Source organism: Phacochoerus africanus, chromosome 15 (assembly GCF_016906955.1).
Source record: "Phacochoerus africanus isolate WHEZ1 chromosome 15, ROS_Pafr_v1, whole genome shotgun sequence".
Lineage (NCBI taxonomy): Eukaryota > Metazoa > Chordata > Mammalia > Artiodactyla > Suidae > Phacochoerus > Phacochoerus africanus.
Genome location: NC_062558.1, coordinates 17,177,670 through 17,202,248, shown reverse-complemented (window position 1 = coordinate 17,202,248; position 24,579 = coordinate 17,177,670). Strand labels below are relative to the sequence as shown.

The 24,579-nt window shown below is 39.4% G+C and overlaps 1 protein-coding gene across 1 annotated transcript in view; it reads left to right on the top strand.

Annotated features, from left to right (window-relative positions):
• Window positions 1-24,579, top strand: part of GALNTL6 (polypeptide N-acetylgalactosaminyltransferase like 6) — a 1,218,638-nt gene that overhangs the window by 994,267 nt on the left and 199,792 nt on the right. The window contains exon 5 of the mRNA XM_047761406.1: window positions 20,786-20,971. Coding sequence (XP_047617362.1) covers window positions 20,786-20,971 — 186 coding nt within the window. The remainder of the gene's footprint in view (window positions 1-20,785; window positions 20,972-24,579) is intronic.

The window sequence follows — 24,579 nt, the reverse complement described above, 5'->3', positions numbered from 1 at the left end:
AGCACCTTGATCATGAACTTCTCAGCCTCTAAAACTATGAGAAAGAAATTCTTCCTTAAGCCACCCAGTCAATGGTATTTTGTTAGCTGCCTGAGCTAAGACCTGAGAGCATTAAAAACGAAGCTTCACTTTTGGTCCCCAAAGATACAGAGTGTGGAAGATCTGAGTGGTTTCTTCTGAGGAAGTCTTCCTAGGTGATCGGGTATTGTGTCCGCTGAAAGAAAGAGAAGGAGAGAGAAAAAGAGTAAGAGACGGCAGAACTGTTTCTTGTAAAATTGAGATGGCAGAGATGTGTTGATGACAACAAGGGTTATAAGGGATACAGCCAAAAGATCTGGGAAGAGAGGTGTTCAGAGGAGGAGAAAGATCACTACACACAGCAAGCAGCTGAGGGAGAGACAGTAGATATAATATGTTTGGGTGCAATCTGTGGTTTGTTGACCACAGATTATACATGAAGGAGAAAAATATGGAATTGACTGGCCTCAAATATCCTCACTTAGGCACAAGTTATTTGGGCACTAGCACTTGCCTGAGGATTAGACGATGACTGGCCCTGTCTCAGAGATGGGCAGAGCGTACCACGAGCTTACAGCGGTGACAGAGCCACTGCAGTCCTTAGAGAATGGAATTCTGGAAGGGGGACTATATTGGCCTCCTCAGTGTAACACCAAGATCCCTAGAGAAGAGACTGGGACTAAAACCACAGTCCTACTACTGGTCATATGACAACAGGCACATTTCCAGTTCTATCTGAGCCTCATGAACCTTACTACAAAGGAGGATGATGGCTCCTTTCAGAAGCAGAAGTCCTCTGACTCATTACATTTGCTGATTGTTTCTTCAGATTGTTCCACTCTGATTTAAGTCTCACCCCTTTTTTGGCTGTAGTACTACAGGAAGTATGTTGTTAGAACTCACGGCTGGCTCCCAATTACCCACCAGATAAACTCCTTATTGAACTTGGTCTTCATCATCTACCATTGTCACACCCTAGAACGCTTGCTTTTCAAACTAATGCCTAATCAATGGGGAGCCCGCCATTATCATTTCTTTTTTTAATTTTTTAAAATTTTTATTAGAGTATAGTTGATTTATAGGGTTGTGTCGATGTCTGCTGTCCAGCATAGTGACGCCACCATACATACACTCTTTTTCTCATATTATCTTCCGTCATGGTCTCTCCTAAGAGACTTTATTTAAACTTTCCTTTCAAATCACAATGTCTTTCCACATCTTAACTGCAACAAACAGAAGAAAAAAAAAAAAGATTTGCCTCTTATAAGTAGAAGGGGCTATACTGTAATTCAATTTTACTTCAATTAACAGTCATCCTCCAATCATGCCCACTAAATCTAGATGCTACGTACTAAGTACTCACAGACCAGTTGGGAGTGGTGGATGTGTAAACCTTCAATTAACAGTCATCCTCCAATCATGCCCACTAAATCTAGATGCTACGTACTAAGTACTCACAGACCAGTTGGGAGTGGTGGATGTGTAAACCAACAATTACACTGTAAAGGAAAACCACCCAACAATCGTAAGCCAACCACTATGGCACGAGCAATTCTTGAGTAGAGTTAAGTGGAGCAGAAAAGAGATAAGGAATAACTTCTGTGTTCCTTTCAAAACACTACATTAGCCTGAGGGAACTGGAAAAGTGCTACTCATTATATGCTGGAGAAGCACCATGAGTTTAGTCAAGAAAAGTGTTTTCAACAATAAGGAAATTTGGGAGCACCCTTCTAGTTTTTACATGGGATGCTACCAGATTCATAAATTATTGAATAAAGCCAATTAGAAGAAAAATCATAAGGAAACTTGTTTTCAATAGTTTATCCTTGGATAGTTTTATCCTGCCTTAGTGTACTGGAAAAGATATAGAATTTGATGTGGGCTAGAGCCTAAGATCTTAGGCCTATCCTTTATTCCCTATAATCTCTCATTTCCTAATCTGTAACAGGAATCTATATTTTAGGGCCACCCAGCTACCCTTCCTGCTTTTGGATTCCATGAAATAGACCTTTTGCTTGAACTAGTTTAAGTAAGTCTCTGTTCCTTTATTTTAAAAAAAATGTTAATATCTAATTGAGACCCTAAAGTTTATTCAAAATTCATGGTCAGAGAAGACCATCCCATATAATTTTTGGTCGTCTTTCTAAACATGTTATTTCATATAATATAGCCACAAGTATCTAAACTCATTACTTTATGACTTGCCTTTTTTGTCCCCATTCAGATTTGGCTCTAGATTTCAATAAAACAGCCCTTTGGATTTTGCTGCACTGATATCTACTCTTGACATTTTACAAAGGGTTCATTTATTGTCAGAAACCCTGACAAGCTCCTGTCCCTATGATTTGGTCCAAAGATCCCAAGGCCCAATGGTACAAGTTCCAGACACCAGGACTGTAGTTGTTTTCCATGTTGGTACCTTTCCCAGAACAACCTGACAATATCAGAATCACTTGAGGAGTTTCCGTTGTGGCGCAGTGGAAACAAATCCTACTAGTGTCCACGAGGATGCAGCTTCAATCCCTGGCCTCACTCAGTAGGTCGGGGATCTGACGTTGCCCTGAGCTGTGGTGTAGGTCACAGATGTGGCTCAGATCCTGCATTGCTGTGGCTGTGGCATGGGCCAGCAACTGTAGCTCTGATTCAGCTCCTAGCCTGGCAACCTCAATATGCCATGGGTGCAGCCTAAAAAAAAAAAAACGCAAAATGCTTGAGACATTTGCTGATTTCAGTTAGACTTCAGGAGAATTCACCAGAACCATGTAGTGAAAAAAAAAAACTATTTCTTAGAACAAAATGAGCATAAATAAATGAAAGGTATTTCTATGGCCAATAGTACAATGTAGTGCCTGATCTTCAAAAGAAATCCCCTTAAGGTTTAAAAGCTTATGGTAGAAATTCATTTGTGTACATATAAAACACTTAATTCAAATATATATGATATTTTAAGATATTTTAGGCATACAGAATTATATGTGTGTATAAACACATAGCAGAAATTCATTCATATGTCTAAATACATATTATACATTAAATATATATAATATATACATGAACATCAATAAATATTTCCATGTGCTTAACATATCCTGGAAATATAGATAAACTAGTAAAAGGGGTTATTTCTGATGAGGAAAAATGGAATACTGGAGGTATGGCATAGGGTTTATTTTTCAAAATATACCCTTTCATATTAATTTTTGCCTATGCATGTATTACATAGCCTCCAAAACATCAACATGCAAATGAAACATTTAAGAAATTATAGTCACTAAAGTGGAAGAAAAAAAAGAGAAGACCCAGATTACAGATCGTTTTAGTATTTTTGGTGTCCTCTAAACTCACATAATTGCATAGTTCAGCATTTCGGGCAAGAATCTACCCAAGCAGGGATAGTTTCTGTTGGCCGACTAGTTGATCAGTTGTTTCATTTTGCAGTGTGTATTTTGTTTTGTTTTGTTTTTGTTTATTTTTATTACCATTTTATTTTCTTCTTAAAGTATAGTTGATTTACAGTGTTGTGCCAATTTCTGCTACACAGCATAGTGACCCAGCCATACAAACATATATATATATCCTTTTTCTTATACTATCTTCCAGCATCTTCTATCCCAAGAGACTGAATATAGTTCCCTGTGCTGTACAGTTTTTGCCATAAGCAGACCTTCTTAGAACTATTTATGTCCTGGCTTGGTGCTGCTTCATTCCCCAAACTTGGCCTTTCCTTCCTCCTTTTCAGCTCTATAAACTTCACTCATCAAACTCAAGTTAAGAACAACCTCTCTTTCATGGAGTTCCCATCATGGCTAAGCAGAAATGAATCTGACTACGATCCATGAGGACACAGGTTTGATCCCTGGCCTCGCTCAGTGGGTTAAAGACCATGTGTTGCCGTGAGCTGTGGTGTAGGTCACAGACGCGGCTCAAATCTGCCATTGCTGTGCCCTAAAAAGACAAAAAAAAAAGGAACCTCTCTTTCAGAATCTTTTTACTTATACCATCTACACCAAACCCCTTCCAGATATGAGTCCTAGTCTGAGGCATTACGTGTCTTTCCATCTGAAAATGTACTATGTCCTGCTGAGATTGGAAGCTATACAGCTCTGAGCGTTCACTACGCTGCTGCCTTGCACCACATTTGTGTCACATTTTATTTGCTCATGGATTCTTCAAAGACTGTCACAGTGTTTCTAGCCCTGGCCTTAATTTGTTAATTTTTAGTTTTATTTATTCATGTTTAATAGCTTTTAACTTGTCTCAGTTTATTCTCATCTTCATGGAATAGGTAGAAAGGGTTATTTCAAATTCAAAACCAGAGATGTGGTCTAACACAAATTTTGAGAGACAGGCAGAATTTGCAGGCTAACTGATCTTTATAAAGTAATTGATAAAAACAAATATCTCCCTAGAGTGGAGCCTTAGTAACCATAGCAAGGCAGGGCTTGTCTGTCCACCAAAAGTGGGAAAAATCAATGTCTTGTCCAGCTCCATTTGCAACCCCCAGACTGACTGTGGGCCCTCCCTGGGTGAACTTCATCAAGTGTGAAAATAACCCTGGGACCATGGAGACACATCGTTAGCAGGAAAAATATATATCTTTGCTGCAGCTCCAGGAGATGCAGCCCATTCAAATGAAGATAAAGAGGGCCAAACAAAAGAATTACAGTCGAAAATATGTGGCCGGACTATCAGTAGAGGAGACATAATGCTGCTCTTTATCATTACTTGTCACGCCAGTGACAGACTATAAAACTCCACGGCTCCACAATTCTGTCCTCGTCATTTTCTGAGCCAACCTGTGCCTTGGCAGATACTTGGCATGTTTTAGACATATGATTTATTGCCTCATTTCATCAAGACTGTGCAGCAAACAATGACTTTTTAATAAATTACAAATGAGAGACCTTTCCTTTATTCTTAGTGACTGAGTGACATATTCATATATGTATCTATGTGCATGTATGTGTACCTATATGTATAAAACTCCAAGAAACATCATTTGTTTATTTCTTGGTAAGAAATTTAAATAATTTCTATTCCTTCTGCCTGCCCGAGAAAGAGAAATGCATGTAATACTGTAGAATATAAATGCAGTTATCCAGTGTTTTTTAGTTTTTATAGTTACGGAAAAAAAAAAAAAAAAACAACCTGAGAAGATTCCAGTACTAATAAATGACCCTGCTCTGGAGGCTATTGGCAATTTAAAATCCATATCACTTCATTTGACTTCCAAGTTTGCAAATACAGCTTACATTCTCTTGGGAATTTCTTCTAAAATTTGGGGGAGCTCTGGCTTGACAGACAGGGGAGGGGAACCGTGCTTCCAGCAAGTAAGAAAAATGTCCTGGAAATAATATTACACACTTTAAAATGACTCCTTGGCACATTGATTAAGTTGAAATGCAGTGTATAGAGCAAATGCTGGGTCGTTGTCTTACCTAGGGAGAAAAAGCACTTTCTAGAGTTCAGTGGTAAATAGGCAATTCATTTTGACATAACGAGGAAAAGTGATGCTAACAGACAGAGGTCACAGAAAGCAGAGATGGAAAAGACCTATTGGATCATTTTCCCACTCCCTAGAGAGAAGGGCCACATTATATTTCATGGTGCTCAGTCCCGTTTAGCTTTCAATTACTCAGGCAAGGGGCTCTCACCACTTCAGACCATTTCCAGGACCTAGATCTCTTCTCATGACCCCCGCCTTTTTGGCTATGTTAGCAAAGCATGAATCTTAGCCAGAACTAACCCTGCAGGTGCATGCAGAAGTACTTCCTGCTCACAGTCAGACCTACGTTCCTCGGAACCCACTTTCTCTTCTCTGTCAGTGAACTTCAAAATTATCTCCATGGTGAGGGTGTGGAGAAAAGGGAACACTCCTACACTGAAGGTGGGAATATAAATTGGTACAGCCACTGTGGAAAACAGGATGGAGGTTCCTCAGAAAACTAAATATAGAACTACCTATGATCCAGCAATCCCACTCCTGGGTATACATCTGGACAAAACTATAATTCAAAAAGATCCATGCACCCCTATGTTTATCACAGCACTATTCACAATAGCCAAGACATGAAAACAACCTAAATGTCCATCAACAGATGAATGGATTTAAAAGATATGGTACATATACACAATGGAATACTACTCAGCCATAAAAAAAGAACAAAATAACACCATTTGCAGCAACATGGAGGGAACTAGAGATTCTCATACTAAGTGGAGTAAGTCAGAAAAAGAAAGATAAATACGATATCCCTTATACATAGAATCTAAAATATGGTACAGATAAACCTTTCTAAAGAACAGAAACAGACACACAGACATGGAGAACAGACTTGTGGTTGCCAAGGTGGGGTGGGGGGAGGAAGTAGGATGGGGAAGAAATGGATAAGCAATGAGGTCCTGCTATATAGCACAGGGAAATATATCCAATCACTTGTGATAGGACATGAAATAAGATAATATGAGAAAAAGACTGTGTATGGCTGGGTCACTTTTCTGTACAATAGAAATTGACAGAACATTGTAAATCAATTATAATACATTTTTAATAAAAGAGTTATCTGGAGTCAAGAAGTCAAAAAAATTATCGCCATGGTGATCATTCCCTTCTTCCTTTCCTTCTCTACCTCCCCCATCCAGTGTTCACATTACATCCCTTTTACTCTAAGTCTGCCTGTTCTTCCTGTTTCAAAAGGTAAAAGATCATGGGCTGTTTCACCATGTCATTGAAACAGATCCCAAGACTATCATGAATGATTGGACAAAAGGCATGGATTCCAAAAGAATGGGAGGAGAGAAAGGAACAATCCTACAACCAAGAATACTCTACCCAAAAAGTTCTCATTCAGATTTGACAGAGAAATCAAAATCTTCACAGACAAGCAAAAGCTAAAAGACTTCAGCACCACCAAACCAGCTTTATAACAAATGCCAACAGAACTTCTCTAGGCAGAAAAGAGAAAGGCACAACTAGAAACAAGAAAACTATGAAATGGGAAAGCTCACTGGTAAAGACAAACATACAATAAAGGTAGGAAATCATCCACACGCAAATATATCATCAAAACCAGTGATGGTGAGAGAAGGAGAGTACAAAGCCAGGATATTTGAAATGCATTTGAAATTAAGAGATCAGCAACTTATAACAATCATGTGTTTTCTATAGACTGCTATATCAAAATCTCATGATAACCATAGAACAAAAATCTATAATAGATATACACAAAAAAAGAAAAGGAAGTCAAACACAACACTAAAAGTAGTTAACAAATCGCAAGAGAACAAAAGTGGAAAGAAAAACAAAAACAAAACAATTAACAAAATGGCAATAAGAGCGTACATATCAATAATTATTTTAAATGTAATCAGATTAAATGCTCCAACCAAAAGACATCAACTGGCTGAACGGATACAAAAACAAGACCCACTGAGTTCCTGTTGTGGCTCAGTGGTTAACGAATCCAACTAGGAAACATGAGGTTGCAGGTTAGATCCCTGACCTTGCTTAATGGGTTAAGGATCCAGCATTGCCATGAGCTATGGTGTAGTTTGCAGACACAGCTCAGATCCCATGTTGCTGTGACTCTGGCGTAGGCCAGTGGCTACAGCTCTGATTAGACCCCTAGCCTGGGAATCTCCATATGCCACAGGAGCGGCCCTAGAAAAGACAAAAAAAAAAAAAGACCCAGATATATGCTGCCTACAAGAGACTCACTTCAGATCCAGGGACGCATACAGACTGAAAGTGAGAGACAATGGAAGGAGATGAAGTAGAGATGCCACTCTAGACAACTCCCTCCCAAAATCATGCTGAAACGTGGAGTCAATGAGTGGATGGAAGCTGGAGGCAGGTGGTCAAAGAAGGTCTGCTTTGTACAAAAAGATATACTGCCAAGTTTGGGCTTTGAGATGGAATGACCAAGGAGATGACCAAAGATGAAGATGCAAGGAAGAGATGGGACCACTGCAGAAGCCATGTCTGTGAGCAGATGAGGAAAGATGGGTCAAGGGCACAGGTGGAGAGGGTGCTTTATACGAGTGCACAGATCACTCATCCCATTTATCAGAAGAGAAGGAGGAGGCACTGATGGTTTGGCGATTTGATGGTGAGAGGTAGTTTCAGCTCTCCTTCGATAAAGAAAATGGATTTTATGGTCATTAAAGCCCGCTTGGCATTTCAAATTATTTGGCTTCCATAGGCAATAAAGACAGACTTTCAGTCTCTTCTAATTAGATAAGTGTACACAGTCCTTCACTTCAACAGGCTCATACCCTATGATGCACTGGTTTCAGCTGTGGGAATCTCTCCTAAGGAAAATCATAGATTCAGAAAACACTTATTCACAAAAAGACTCATTATATATTGTGTATAATAGTACAAGCTGTAATCATGTAAACAACCTAAATCAACAATAAGGAAAAATTAGTACACATTTAAAATAATATTTCAAAGTAATAACATGTAAAAATTCCAATGTAAGATTCAAAACAACAAGCAGGCTCTAAATAGAAGCACAAAAGGTAAAGAAAAATGAATGACTTTTTCTCAGCTTTACTGAGGTATAACTGACAGATAAAATTGTCAGATATTTAAAGTTTAAAACACGGTGATTTAATGTATGTATATGTCGTGAAAGGATTCCTGCCATCAACTTAGCACATCCATCCCCAAATATATACATATATCTGGGGAGAACAGTTAAGTTCTACCTTCTTAGCAAACTCCAATTATTAAACGAGGTGTCAACTATCGTCACCTCGTTCTACGTTAGATCCTCAGACCTCATTCAGCTTATAACTAAAAGTTTCTACCCTTTTACCGACCTCTCCCAACTTTCCCCAGCCCCAGCCCCAGCCCCAGCCCCTGGCAACCACTTTTCCACTCCGTTTCCATGAGGTTGACTTTTTTAAAAAATTTTGCATGTAAGTGATACCACCCAGTATTTGTCTTTCTCTGTCTGGTTTATTAACAGTGATTGACTTGTAGTGGTATAATTCTTATTGATTTTTTTTTTCCCTTCTTCCCACTGTCCTAAAATTTCCAGGTCTTCTGTAATAATTATATATTATTATTATTATTATAAACACTCAATTCCCGACATTCAATCCTCTTATACTTAAAAGATTCCTGATGGATATTTTTGGGTTCAAGTTTTTCTTTTCTCCCTGACATATAATCAAGGACATTTATTGAGTACTTACAATATTTAAGACTCCCTGTACTATATGATCTCGGGCAAATTTCTTAACCTTTCTGACCATCATTTTTCTCATCTGTAAAATGAGGATTTAATAAATTAGCACATGAATATATCTCAGAATAGAAATTATACATTTACTCAATAAATGTAGATATTACTCATTGCTATTGTTATTATTATGTCCATACATTACTTTGTCATTTTTGCTACTTAGTCTATTGGTCCTTTTCATTCAAGGACATGAGACACCTTTTTGGTTCTCTTTATATTTTATTTCTCCAATTTTAAGCCAAGACAATATCTTACATTGTCCCTCTCCTTTCCTTTCTTTAACAATATTATCAAGAAATGGAGCAATTCCTTGGGAGGACATCACTCTAGCAGGTCAAATTCCCTCAACGAGGGCAGACAGCTCGTTTCCCGCATGCCTCCTGCTATACTGCAGTACAAGAATGCTGTCAGGAACTGGGAGTTTCAGTAGCCTGGGGGACAGGACCAATTCCCAGACATTTAATTTAGTTCTGGTCTCATCTAAATTGAAAATTTGACATAGCATTTTTCTCACACTAACTGTTTAGAGGGATTCTTTCCAATTTGTCTTTATTTATTGTGAAGTCAAGCCAAACCCCAGAGGTCTTTATGGCTGTTCTGGCAGACATCAGGTGACATTATTCAATCACTCACACACATGCTAATTTGAGATGACAGTTTCCTATAACTCTACACATAGAACATACCCACCCAGTAATTCCAATAGATGCTTCAGAAAACTGAAGCATGTGTGTGCAAATCACACTAGATTGTTTCAACTCCAAAGAAATGCAGAATTGAAAGTACTTTCAAAAGGGCCAAGATTTTGTTCCTCCCTTAGTAACTGTGCTTGGAATATAGCATCTCAGAGTTTATTTGTCTTTGTTTTTGTTTTTGGTTCTACCTGAATTTTATGCTTTTTCACTCACCAAAGATCCTTTTCTCCCTTTCTAGGGCATCCTACTTTGGTTTTCTATAACTTTGAGTTTTCTCAAAATTGTTTACATGAATTTGCAAAACCCTTGATTCATAGGTGTTTCTGTATAGCTTGCTGACTTAATACACTCAGTATTAGTATTTGACTTCACAGGGGGGCAGTATTAGTATTTGACTTCACAGGGGGGCTGTGACGTCACCCTATTACTAGCCTTGTTGATGCGGCTCAGGTTTGTTTATGCCCAGAGTTTTTATTTCTCATTCTGATTTTATTTTAGGAAAATATTACAAAAAAATATTTTATTTTTGTGGAGAAAATTCACTTAGTCTCAATTTTTAAAGATGGTCATTAGGAGTCAAACCAGCTCACCAAACACTGCTTATCCAAAGTATGAAAGTGTGTGAGGGTAAAAATACATCCATAATTAACAGGAGCATTAATGTTGGAATACAAAAATAATCAGCTTAAAAATCACATAACCTGGTGTTCAGCAAAATATATTAAGAAGTTGGTGAAGTTGCTGGAAAAGTGTGAAATTTATAAATGGGGCTTTTAGCCTTGAGAACCTGAGAGGTAAAAAGCATAAACATACTGGTTCTTTTGATGTTTTTGCCTTGGGTAGGTTTTCTTTTTTTAAGTAGTTACTTTTTATGTCTCAAGACAACTTATAAAATGTGCGTTTTTGACAGACTTAGAAATTAAAGGAATCACTGGAAGATAAGTGAGGAGTTTTCTCAGAAGAATGAGAAGATACATAAAAGATATATTGGTAAATAAGAGATGAACTAAGTCAGATAACTAAGTACCACATGGTATTTAGCCCCCTGATATAACAGATAATTTAGGCTGAGAGAAGGCAGAGGCCTGGGTGTCAGCGGATCCAGCCTGCGGGCCTCACGCCTAAGGTCAGAAGAGGCAGGTGTGCAGAGAGGAACTGGCCCAGATGCATGTAAATCAGATGCTGTGAACATTTTCATTACAAGTAATACTGAGAGTGGAAACTAGGCTGTTGCCAAATAAGGTATTCCTTCCCATATACCACAGGGGCAGCCAAAAAAATTTTTTTGGATAATTCAAATATTATTTGTATAGGATTTTTTAGTTTAAAAGAGTATGTTATGTACAATGTTTTTCTAGTATTAAGCTATAATCGAATATTTACAAACTAAACCTAGCACTGTTTTTGGCAAAATTCTTAAATATTTGCAGACTCAAAAGCTATAACACTGAACCAATGATTTTTGGTAATGCTGATGGTAAGATTTGTACACATGAGCATTAAGGTGGAATTACCATGTACTTGGAAACTTACCAACTATATGATCTATTCTTTGCAATACACAAAATATTTACATTAAAGTAAAACTACTGAATTATTAAAAAGCAGAAGTGTTTCTATTGTATTAAAATGGATCAATTTGTAGTAAGTTCAAAATACTCAGCAGTAATATTTCATAGAAAAGACTTTTTGAGTTTTACCCAGTTACAATTCACATTGTTCTCCTTTGAGGCTGAAATTACATCAGAAGAAATGATATAAAGAAAATAATTTTGAATTACAGTAAATTTTATATTGCCTGACACAGAGAAAATACAGTTCTCATTCTATGTTCATATAAAGTTCCAAATTACAAATTTTATATTTAGATTATTTCCCTTTTATTCACTCACAGAAGTCCCTTAAAGACAGTGACTTTTGAAAATGATAAAGTGCTAGAAAAATATATAATCTAAAAGTGAACTGTTTGAAAAATAGTCGAAACGTCACGAAAAATGGTTTTTAAACAATCCTTAGGAAAATACTGTCAGAAAGGAAATATGGATTTTTAAATATTTCTGTTAAAACCTTCTCAAAATTGAAATAAGCAACAAATGTGCAACTCAAATTTGTAATGAATGAATTGAAATAAAAGCTGCATCATAGCCATATGCTTGTATAGGCATCTGTGTATGTACACAACCGTACGGGCCATGTTTAGGCTATTACCCAAATGCCAAAATATTTTATATGATATAGTCTATTACTTCCTCTCTGGCAAAATCCATTCTAAGAGTATAGACTCTAAGTTGAAAAGATAAAGAAAATAAATATTTTATCTATGGATATCTCTCTTTTATTTTTCTTTACTTCTTACACATGGTATTTTTTTCCGAAACTTCTTAATCCTTTTATATATGTGGCCCCTATAAGATTTTTTTCACTGCGGTGGCCTTTATTCATAAGGGATTACACAAATAATCTTTGCTATAGGGGGTGTGTCCCAGAGAGGAGGTTGTGAGCCTGTCTGCTGTTCTGACCATGCAGAAGGAAGCTGTCCGTGAATGGTCCTGGGCACTAGGTCCAAGGTCCTCACTGCTTCATGGGGCGGAGCCCCAGATGCATGGATAGGTGCTGTGGCATCTCTCTCTTGTTAATCTTGACATGTCACACATTTAAAACGATGCTGAAAAATATCTAACTTGGGAGTTCCCATCGTGGCGCAGCAGAAACGAATCCGACTAGGAACCATGAGGTTATAGGTTCAATCCCTGGCCTCGCTCAGTGGGTTAAGGCTCCTGCATTGCTGCGAGCTGTGGTGTAGTTCTCAGATGCGGCTCTGATCTGATGTTGCTATGACTCTGGCATTGGCTGGAAGCTGTAGCTCCGATTGGACCCCTAGCCTGGGAACCTCCATATGCTGCGGGTGAGGCCCTAAAAAGACGAAAAAGACAAAAAAAAAAAAAGTAACTCAGTTGTTCTTTAAGCGAATGAAGAAAGAGATTGGGAGAGAAAGAGACCCCAAGGAAGCTGACTTGCCAAGAGGGGACCCCAGGCTGACAACGTACCTCATCCCTATTTCCTGGGCGGGAAAGTAAGGATCTAAGGGCTGATCGCAGACAGGTACCAGATTTCTCCAGGTAAACATCACTCACTGTTTCTCACTATGAAATGTGTGTGTGAAGTCAGAGGTATTCTCAGGCACTGAGAGGATGTAACTAGAGGAGAAAATAAGAAAAAAGTGTGTGGTGGGGCAGAGCTTCCAGAGCTGGGGAGCTGGGCGGGACCCGGGTCAGAGCCGGTAGAATTACCTACCTCTGCTTCCCCTAGGCTTTGCTTCAGGCCCTGGTTAGAAAACTTCAAAACTGTGGTGAAAGGCTAGGAATCCATCCTACGTGGCATTCCCTACCCTATGAACTCAGATCTTTTACAATGGAGAGCAGCCCTACCCCCACTTTTCCAGGCTCTGAATCAAACTGCCTTCTGTTCCCCAGAGAAACACAGATTGTTATCCACCCCATCTGCTCGCTACATAAGCATCCTTGAAAAGATTATCTAGAAAAAAATGGTAGGCACTGCCTCATTCACAAAACATGCAGAAATGGGACTCCCACAGAACTGCATGGAATCAAGGAGTCTCAAGGGAGGAAAAGTCTCAAATCCTTTCCACAGCAGAAAAAAAAAAAAAATGGTAGAAACTTAAAGCCCTCATTTTCAGTGAAAGAGAGGAGTACTTGGTAGATCGCAGGTTTCACAGTGATCTTGTTTCCGTCTCACTTTTCCATGGTCTCAGAGTGACCTTCTTGCAGGCTGATGATGTGGGAGATGGTCTCATCCTGAGGGTCAGGCCACTTCCCAGACATCAGGGAGGCGCTGCTTTTCCCTTCTTCAACTGTGTCCTCGTTAGGTCCTCTCCTGGGATATATTTCTTAAGGGTCTTTTAAGCTTTCAGATTCTCTTTCCATTTCTTTCTTCTTCTTCTTCGTCTTCGTCTTCGTCTTCTTCTTCTTCTTCCTCTTCTTTCTTCCTCTTCCTCTTCCTCTCCTTCTCCTTCTTCTCCTTCTTCTTCTTTCTTCTTCTTCTCCCTTCTTCTTCTTCTTCTAATTTATTCATTGAAGAGGTCAAGCCATTTGTCCTGGAGAAATTTCCATAGCTTAGATTTTGCTGATTATCTCCCAGATATACCAGTTAACATTTTCCTCAATCTTTTATTTCCTTAAGTCAGTTGAACATAAAGGCTTGACCAAATTTACATCCAACCTCTTGCTAGAATGCTTTATAGGCAGTGATAAAGCATTACTCTACTAATGCTTATTGCTATTAATTGAGTGATGTTTATTACTATTCTATTAATTAATAGTAATGTCTATTACTATTAATTATTTATCAGAAAGCATAGGGTAGGTGATCTGGCTCCTTTTTTTAAGATTTTATTTTTTCTATTATAGTTGATTTACAATATTCTGTCAATTCCTGCTGTATAGCAAAGTGACCCAGACATACACACACACACACACACATATTCTTTTTCTTACATTATCCTCTATTGTGTTCCATCACAAGTGACTAGATATAGTTCCCGGTGCTATACAGCAGGACCTCATTGCTTATCCATGCCAAATGCAATAGTTTTCATCTACTAACCCCAAACTCCCACTCCCTACCCCTCTGGCTCTGGCTTGATCCATCAGTTCATTAAGAGTTGCAAAGGGTGATATTCTAATTTTATCTCTTCTTTTTTTACACTAGCTGGAATACATGTTGTCTATTTATTTTTGGTGTTCCCGGCTATTTCCCAAATGACTGAAGATACCTCGTATATTAAAAGAATAAAAATAAGATATCCAGGGACAGAACTCAGTTGAAATCATAATAGAAGGAATTGGATATAGTTTCAGCAATTCTACTACTTTCTTGGTTGAATTCTTTGTGCTCTGAAGATAGTGTGAAATATCTATATTTGAAGGGCTACATTTAGTGTGGTAAACTAGGATGTAAAGAGATTGACAGTTTTTTGGAGTTAACCAGAGATATAGAACCTGTACTTTTCTCCTGTGTAAAGAATATAAACAAAGTCTCTACCCTGCTAAGTAGCCAGTTATCCTTAACTTTGCTGCTTTGGGTTACAACACACATATGCCATGTGCCAAGTACATTGAAAAGTAGGAGAATATCTTATAGTCTCTGCAAAGTACCTCCTGTCACTGTGACGAGATCTCAAATTATCCAGAATACTTAGAATTACACTTAATATATTCTCGGAGTTCCCGTCGTGGCGCAGTGGTTAACGAATCCGAGTAGGAACCATGAGGTTGCGGGTTCGGTTCCTGCCCCTGCTCAGTGGGTTAACAATCCGGCGTTGCCGTGAGCTGTGGTGTAGGTTGCAGACGCGGCTCGGATCCCGCGTTGCTGTGGCTCTGGCGTAGGCCAGTGGCTACAGCTCCAATTCGACCCCTAGCCTGGGAACCTCCATAAGCCGCGGGAGCGGCCCAAAGAAATAGCAAGGAGACAAAAAAAAAAAAAAGAATATATTCTCGATGTAAAAACATTAAACAAGTAAAGTCTATATGTTTCTGGGTGTTGATAACACATGTCATGTCAGAACTCATCCTTGGGCATCACCCACATAATCTAGATGATCTTAAAGTCACATTCAACGACGTTCTACCAACACCAAAGTATAAACATCAAGGAAATATCAGCTCCATCGGTACGTATTTTTATATGGAAACTCAAGGAGTTTTCATTGTGACTCAGTTGGTTAAGAGCCCAACACACTGTTTGTGAGGACGCGGGTTCAATCCTTGGCCTCACTCAGTGGGTTAAGGATCCAGTGTTGCCACAAGCTGTGGTGTAGGTCACAGATGTAGCTTGGATCCCGCGTTTCTGTGGCTGTGGTGTAGGCCGGTGGCTATGGATCCAATTCAACCCCTAGCCCAGGAACTTTCATATGCAATGGGTGTGGCCCTAAAAAGACAAAAAATTAAAAATAAATTAAAATTTTGAAATAAAAAATAAATAAATACAGAAACTCGTAAGTCCAGATCAATAGTGTCTCCTGCCCCTCCTGCTCGACCTTGAGATTAAATTAGGGAATTCAAAGGAGATGAAAGGAACTTGGTGACAATCAGCTGTTTGTCCAGTCTTTGGCGAGTTCACTGTGGGTTCCCTGGCCATGCCCTGTAACACTGATGGTCACGAGATTTCCTGTCCCCTTGGGCGCAGTCTCTCAAAGGTAGACTAGAAAGCTGTCTAAACTCTGTTGCTATATTTTTCTGACATAATAAGCATAACTTATTGAACATATTTAAATCTTTGATGAACTTACAGAGCTTCAAAGTCATAACTTTGACACCAGTGACAGCCTTACAGACAGGGCCCTTCAGGAGATAAGACAGGGACTAGACAGACCAAAGAAAAGGCCTTGGAGTTTTCCTTTTGACTAAACCTCTGCTTCCTGTTAGCTTTGTGTTGATTTGACTCTTGATTTCAAAAGTGAAACACAGCGCAAACAAATTTCAAAAGACCAACCATTAAGATGTTTTTCAGGAAAAACAGAATACTTGACTAGATCTACGCCATAAGTAAAAGTTGACAAGGGAAATCATAGAATCGTAGAACTAGAAGGAATATTTAAGATCAAGCAATCACCTTCCCTTTACCTTATAAGTGAGAAAAATTGAAATGGCTTGACCAGAGGCAACAGCCAGTCAGTAAGAGGTTTGAAACTCATGTCCTTGGCTCCTGATTGAAAGTCATTGAAGGTGATTTTTTTAGTGCTTAGTTTCTATCCTAAACATTAAATATGCTAATGAATGTGTAATTTTGCAGAGCATAAGTGAAATCTCTAGGGAAAAAAAAGAAAATACATTCATAAAACTGCTGCATTTAATGTTCACCATAGTAAGACACCAAAATTTCACTTGAGTATAATTTGCCATTTTCTTATTGCCTCCCAGAGATACGATAAACTCTGAGCAAAAATTGGCATGTTTTAAATTATACTAACTCTTCCAGGTTATCAGGTACCACTCAGTAGATTTTAACAGTTATAATATATACACCAGTATTCTAGGACCACCAACCCCCCCAAATTTTAATAGTTCTACAAATATTTCACGTTTAACAATAAATGTCTGCTTTATCAAAATACCATACACTCTCTTTTATTCTTAAAAAGTGAGCTCAAAAGGGATCTTCAAAGATGCTGTGCTTGAATTAAAATACAAACTCATGTTTTAAACCATTTGAATAATATTTTAGAAGTGAATCTAAAAATTGTGCACACAAAAGAAATGCAAAATGTTTTTAATTTGAAGCTATCTCCACCATCCCCAGGAGCTCCCTCATATGAGAGTCTAATTTGCTAATCAGACTGATAATACCCATCTTCACTGTGAGTTATGGGTAACTGAATGTTACAACCGAACCACTAAGAGAGACCAGACCTCTCCAGGGGGCAGACAACGAGATCGTTATTCGGAGGCAAAGCAAACTAATTGCTTACGGCAAAGTTCAAATTAGGGGAATTGATCTGAACATTCAGTGGACTCTATTTGGGGTTAAACCCCTTGAGATTAGTGAATTCACACTGGACAGGCTTTTTAGTGCATTAAAATGGGCTTTGAATAAATAATGCCATTTGCAGCAACATGGATGGAGCTAGAGATGATCATACTAAGTGAAGTAAGTCAGGCAGAGAAAGACAAATATCATATTTCATTTATATGTGGAATCTTAAAAAAAAAGATACAAAGGAACTTATTTAAAATACAAAAATAGACCCACGGATATAGAAAACAAACATATGGTTAACAATGGGAAAGTAAGCGGGATAAATTATGAGCTTGGGATTAACATATACCCACAACTACATAAAATAGATAAACAAGGATCTAGTGTATAGCACAAGGAGCTCTACTCAATATTTTGGAATAATCTATATGGGAAAAGAATCTGGAAAAGATTTTGTGGGTGTGGGTGTGTGTGTGTGTAACTGAGTCACTGGGCTGTATACCTAAAACTAACACCACATTGTAAATCAACTATATTTTAATAAAATAAAATAAAAATAGATGGGCTTTGATAAAAGAAAAATAGACGGTGTCAGAAAGCATATAAGAGAGAAAGGCAACATGTAGAAAGGATCCCAGAGAGTTTCTTATGAACTAGAAGTTGTGAAGCACAAATCTCAAGTTGGGACAAGCCCTCCTGGGTGACCGACGACCCTCTGCATCTTGCTTTGGAACACATGGGAGGTGATGCTCTTCTAGAAGGATCCACCTTTCCCTTTGCAGCTACAGAGATTTAACCCTCCATTCCCCTGAGAGAGACTCCTTTGGTCTTTATTGGTCAGAGAGGAAAGCCACGCATGCACACTGATTGTCAAGATGGTGTCACAGTGGCACATGTGACAGAAGAACAGTGAGGCCTAAAGAAAGAGTAAAAAACACTATTTTGGTGGGTTTAACAAATGTTCATGATCTATTTTCCAAACTCTGTGACAGGCAGGAGACTATTTTCAGGGGACAGTATGTTTTGTGGTCCAAATAACTGGTTTACAAATAACCCTTGCAGGTATGATGTGATTCAGAAGAATTCAATAACTGACGACATTATAGGAATGAGGTTAGAAAGTTTTCCTCAACATTGATTACTGTGGGGAGTCCCACCACACGGGCCTCTCACAACTGGTACCCAGCAGAGCCCCGGGTATTGATCACTGATCACTTAGTTGTGCCTTTGAAAGCACACCTGGGGTGCAGGCTCTGCTTTAACTCCCTAACTAAACAGGAAGTTCCAGTCTCACACACTGGTGGCCATGTGCTCCCCAGGCCTCCCAATCTTTCTCTGTAGCTGGCACACAGGGGAGTGGGGAGGGGACATCAGGGGCGGGGGCAGAATGAGCCCCTGCGCACAGCACACCAGTTTCAAAGCAGAGAGGGACAGGGTGCGGCCAGCCTCCTGGCTGAAACTCTTCCACACAGCCAACTACTCTCACAGGCTCATGCACGACCAGGCAAAACGTGTTCTCTGTAAAATTTACAATAATATTGGAGCATGAATTATCAAAAAGCTCACCAAGAAATAGAAAAGTCTATATTTTCCATCTTTCTGGCTTAGCATTCAAAGGCATTTCTTGCTGTTTCTCTTCCTAAGCACAAGTGACATACTGAAGTCTCCAGTTGTCAGTAAATGCTTGTTGAATAGGCATTGGCAAGTCTGTGACAAAAAGCTTGACCCTCCACCACCCTCTAAGAGGCCAAAGGTTTCCCCCACCCCCTATACTTTGTAGAGGGAGATATTCAGACGTAGGGAGTTTGCAGGACTGACTCACACCCTTCCCTCACAGTCCTCCCATCCAGCTCTGTCCTGACTCCAAATTCTCTAAACAGTACGTCCTCAAGTCGGATCTCCATATCTCTGTTCATTACAGGTAAAACAAAATAGAAAAGGGCATATTTTGACCTAAAATATTCTTGAGAAAGACTCCACCAGCACTCTCTTATAGTAAAAATTAGAATGTAAACTATTTTAACTGACCCATTTGTAAATATGTTTATAAAGCCATCAAGAAAAATAAAGGAAGTTGAGAACTTTTTAAGCATTTCCCTAATAATAAGAAGAAAGGAGAATACAGAAAAACCCTTACATGCAGAGAAACTCGAAAGCAGAAGAATTTCTGACATCTGCTACAGTGGAGAACAGGGAAGGGATCTTAAATCCTTCCATGAATTTCTGTTGTTACAGATCATAGGAGGAGACTTCATACTAATATTGCCTTTGATTGCAAACATGCAGAGAAAGTTTCAAAGTGAAACCCACAGAATGTACACCACCCTAAGATTCTGTTTCGATGAATATTAGACTATGCTTGTGGGAAACTCCAGGCAATTAACACAACATTGTAAATCAACTGTACTTCAATTTTTAAAAAAATGGTCTTTTTTTTTAAATTCCAGGAAAGCCCTCCTAATGTTTTAGATGTAGGAGAGTAAAAGCAGAGGATCTAAATTATATGAATGCATACCCCCCAGAAAGAAAGCCACCAAAACATATTTAGTTAGCATAAAAAGAACTGAGAGATGAATGCATTTTGTCACAGCCAGCAGGAAATGTTTCATTCTGTAAATAAGTTATCCGATTTGACTGTTCCCACTGTTTGTTTTTAATTAGGCAAAGAAACATTTCCAATTTTTTTGTTTTCTAATCTTAAAGAGCTAAGGTCACAATGATTATGTAGCATCTAATCTGCCTTCCTTTCTCTGTTTCTAATTTTAATGTCAAGTTAGTCACTTTTCCACTGCACATCAGAAGTCAGGGGGCTGAACTTGTTTGCCAGTTAGCTATTACCTTGCAGGGGAAAAAAGTCTGGTTCCTCTTGATGCGAGAGAGATTTTTTCTTTCCTGTGGTTTTACCTGCATTATTTGCAGCACAGAGAATATACCAGGCAAAGCCTTGCTGGAAAGAACCCAGATGCTGGAATGTTCATCTGACCTCGCCAGCAGGGACCCAAAGCTAGTGCCCACCTAGGCACATGCTAGCTGGGCTGCAACCTGGTGGCCACTGTGCCCACAGCAACAGGGGAATGGAGCATGGGCAGTTCAGTGTCCAAATCAAGGGCAGCCTTAGCAGCTTATGGAGCATCTTGGAAGGTGTAAAATATAAAGACCTCTGGGCATGAAATCTTGCTAGCCTCTCCCCTCGAGATGAAACGAGGAGAAAAGGGACTTCAGCCCAGATTCACCAATCATGTCCTCTCCACACACAAACGCCCAGGAGTAATTCTGCGGCCACTTATGTTCTGTGTTCTCTCTGTGCCTGTTCTCCCTTCCCAGAACACTTGAAGGATAAGTTGGAAGAATACATGGCTCGGTTTTCCAAAGTGAGGATTGTTCGAACCAAGAAAAGGGAAGGGCTCATCCGGACCCGACTCCTGGGGGCGTCCTTGGCCAGAGGAGAAGTCCTGACCTTCCTGGACTCCCACTGCGAGGTCAACGTCAACTGGCTGCCCCCGCTCCTCAGTGAGTGCCACCCAGCCCCGGGCTCCAGTGGGTGTAGTTCCCTTCCATTTCTCCATTTCCTCTGCAGTCCACAAAGGCTAGAGACCCCTTTTGTGAGTTTTATAGTGGGATCCTTGATTCCTATCTTAACCGCTGCTGGGACAAATAGGTAGCTAGAAACCACATTGAAATTGATTTTTTTTTTTCTTTTCTCTTTTTAAGTCCGCACCCATGGCATATTCCCAGGCTAGGGGTCAAATCAGAGCTAGAGCTGATGGTCTACACCACAGTCACAACCACACAGGATCCAAGCCACATCTGCGACCTACACCACAGCTCACGGCAACACCAGATCCTTAACCCACAGAGCAAAGCCAGGGATCTAACCCACGTCCTTGCAGAGACTATGTCAGGTCCTTAACCTGCTGAGCTGCAACAGGAACTCTGAAACTGACATTTTAGATAATACCAACTGAGATCTAATTTAAGGTCTGAAAAGGTTTGATTTCTTTATCTTAGACATTCAATTTTGTTGCAGTCACATTTGCTGAGTAAACACTAAAAGAAGGGAATTCTCCAGTGGTCTAGTGGTTTGGACTCTGTGTTCGCTGCTGTGGGCAAGTCATGGCAAAAAAAAAAAAAAAAAAAAAGGAAGGAAAGAAAGGAAGAGAGGGGTATAAGCACCCTGACATTTTCACAGGATTTGTAAGGCCAATTCTCTTTTCCACTCTGGCACCAGCCTAGCGTCCTAAATACATGATCTCCCATGTTCACACAGAACCCCTCAAACATTCAGAGCTGCCATCCAGGTAATAGCTCTTAAATGATCCCAGGAGGACTCTGTCACTTAAACTGTTAGAAAGACAGACATCCCCAAAGTCCTTCAAGCTGGAAAACAGATACATGGCTAGTGCAAGCATCACTATTTCTTTTAATTTCACTATGAAGGCAGAGATAAAGCCCAGTAGTGGCTAAGGAATGAATCACAGTCTTGAAAGAAAAAAAGAAAGTTCTTGGTACACACATATTGTGTTCCTTTCTATTCTTCCAGATTTCACTAAATCAACTTTTATTATAAATATATCCCTGGACTTGAAACTAAAGCCAGTAACACAGGCCTTCCCAAGAGCTGCCTCAGAAAGAATCATGTGCTATTAACAACTGTGTAGGATTTCAGGTAGAACCAGCAAAGTTCCATTAGCAAAAGATGTGTGTGTGTTGGGGGTGGGGGGACAACTGAAACTGGGTTGGATTTGAAACAAGAAATGACCAGCAACTGAGACCCCACCACATCCCACATCCATATTCACCCCCACAGCCAACTGTGTGGCTGCCCTCATCAGCAGGGATGTTTCTGTGCTCTTAGGGCCAGAGACCACACCCTGAGCTTTTAATTGAAAGTCCTTTGTCCAAGGACATAGCAATGTAGAGTTTTATCAGCAACCGTGAGCTTCCCTAAACTGATTTTGACCCACATGGTGTTGAATACTCAAACAGGTCAGCACAAGGCCTAATTTATTTATGAACCAAAGCAATCCCCAAATGCCAATAATCAAAGCCCTGATTGTTCATATGACTCTAAGAAAAAGAAAGGTGGGGGTGGAGGGAAAAGACAGAGAATAAAGAGAAACCCACTTTTTCTCATTAAGGTGTTTCATTTCCTGTAGGCCTGATGGATAAGGAATGATTCGAGCTCAGGATCACTATCTTTTTTTATTTTCTTCTATCAGTGTCTTGACACATCATCCAAAATGAAAAAACAGGTGGAGCCACACAGTTTCTTGGCTCATTTTTCACCTTGGGATTATACCTGAATTTCAATTTCCCATTAAGAGTCTGTTTGTTTGATCCCTGGAAATTGAAATGTAGGCACAGGCCTTAGATGAAAAATTAGTCATGCTGCTTTCACCCCAAGCTAGTGCAGCTGGAGGAGAGCTGAAAGGAAATTTGAAGGGAAAGTTGACAGTTAATTTAACAGACTGATTCTCTTGGGGTCACCTTGAGACTCCTTGTTGGTCAAGGAACTTGTAAATCAACCTGATTCTGAATCTGATTGAAGAAAGTCACTAAAACCTTAATACTAAAATACCTGCAGAGGCGGAGAGAAGAAATATTTTGGACACAGCAATGATGACCTCCTCTGTCAAAGACATCTATAGGGAAATGTCACTTAGATAGAGATTAAAGCTGTAGGGCTTGCCCTGGTAAAAACAGATGCCCACAGAGCCCTTGGTGGGAATTAACTTGAAAGAGTGCTGGGGGTGGGGGGAGGGAGTCTCTCTGTCTACTAATTAGCTGAGATAAGATTAAGGTGACCTTCAGGCTCTCTGGGACCTCCTGGGGCCATGCTAGTGAAGACGGCAGCCTGTTGTCAATAAAACAAATAAATGAAAACAAAGACCAAAACATGATGTCTTAAGCTAAAAAACTTAAACATAAAATGAATAAAATTGCAACCCTTTCCAAAGGCCAGCTTCCTACATTCCCCTTATCCTGTTCTATTTTCTTTCCATCTCATTTATCACCATCTAGCATGCCATATAATTTAGTTATTTATTATGCATATTGATTGTCTTTGCTCCATTCATGAAGACAGGGGGTTTTGTGGATGTTACACACTGCTGTATCCCCAGAACCTGGGAAAGTGACAGGTGTGTAGTTCCTACACAATAAACAGCTGTTGAATTGTGACTGAATGAATGGCATGTGGATTCAGAGAAGAGATCACCCACAGGATTCTGTGGTTTCAGTCAGTGTCATCAGAAGAATAGCCAAACCTCACTATTTCTAAATGATATGTCTTTTCTTTTTAAGAAATATTTAAATGTATTTTATTCCACGTGCCGCATCCAAAGGTCTTCCAAAGAACTAGAAGGCAGATATTCATACTTAAAAGTTCTGCCTGACAGTCTTAGTTTGTTACAACAAAGACTGGATAAATGCACATTGTTGGGAAGACAATCCTTCACACATAGCTATTCTAAATGAGCCAAAGTACATGGCCATGCTGTTCCCAGTGCTGGCATCCGTGCCTCACAATAATAACATCTACATGGACAATGGAGGGCTGGAGCTGGCTCTGGCAAAAAGGTCTCCTCTCTGCCATGGTGATCTGATAAGACCACAGACTTTAGGACTAGACCCACTAGTCCATATCCTCAAAAGATGAGTGATCTTGGGCAGGTTATTTAACTTCTCTAAGCTCAGTTTCCTCACCTGGAAACTAGGAATGAAAATAGCGGCCATTGACAGGGCTGCTAGGAGGATTAAAAACAGCACGACTATACTTAATCATTCCTCGAGAATTTAATAGCAGCAGGGAGAGTGACAGAAGTATGAGGCCATTTAATTCATTTTGGATATGATGAGAGAAGACAAAAATGTAGAACTTTAAAGAACAGGAGCAAAAAAGGACTTGGCAAAAATCTCTGGTTAAGCCTGAGAGCAAAGAATTCTGTGTCCAATCTGCCAGTGTTAAGGGGGAAACGGCCATCATGGCTATTATAAGATTAGAAGCTAAGAAAAACAAACAAACAAAAAAAAAACAACAAAAAAAATAAAGACCATGAAGTTAAACACTTACATTTTGGAACCTTGGGAAAGCAGGCCAGTCTTCCCTCAGCAGGCTC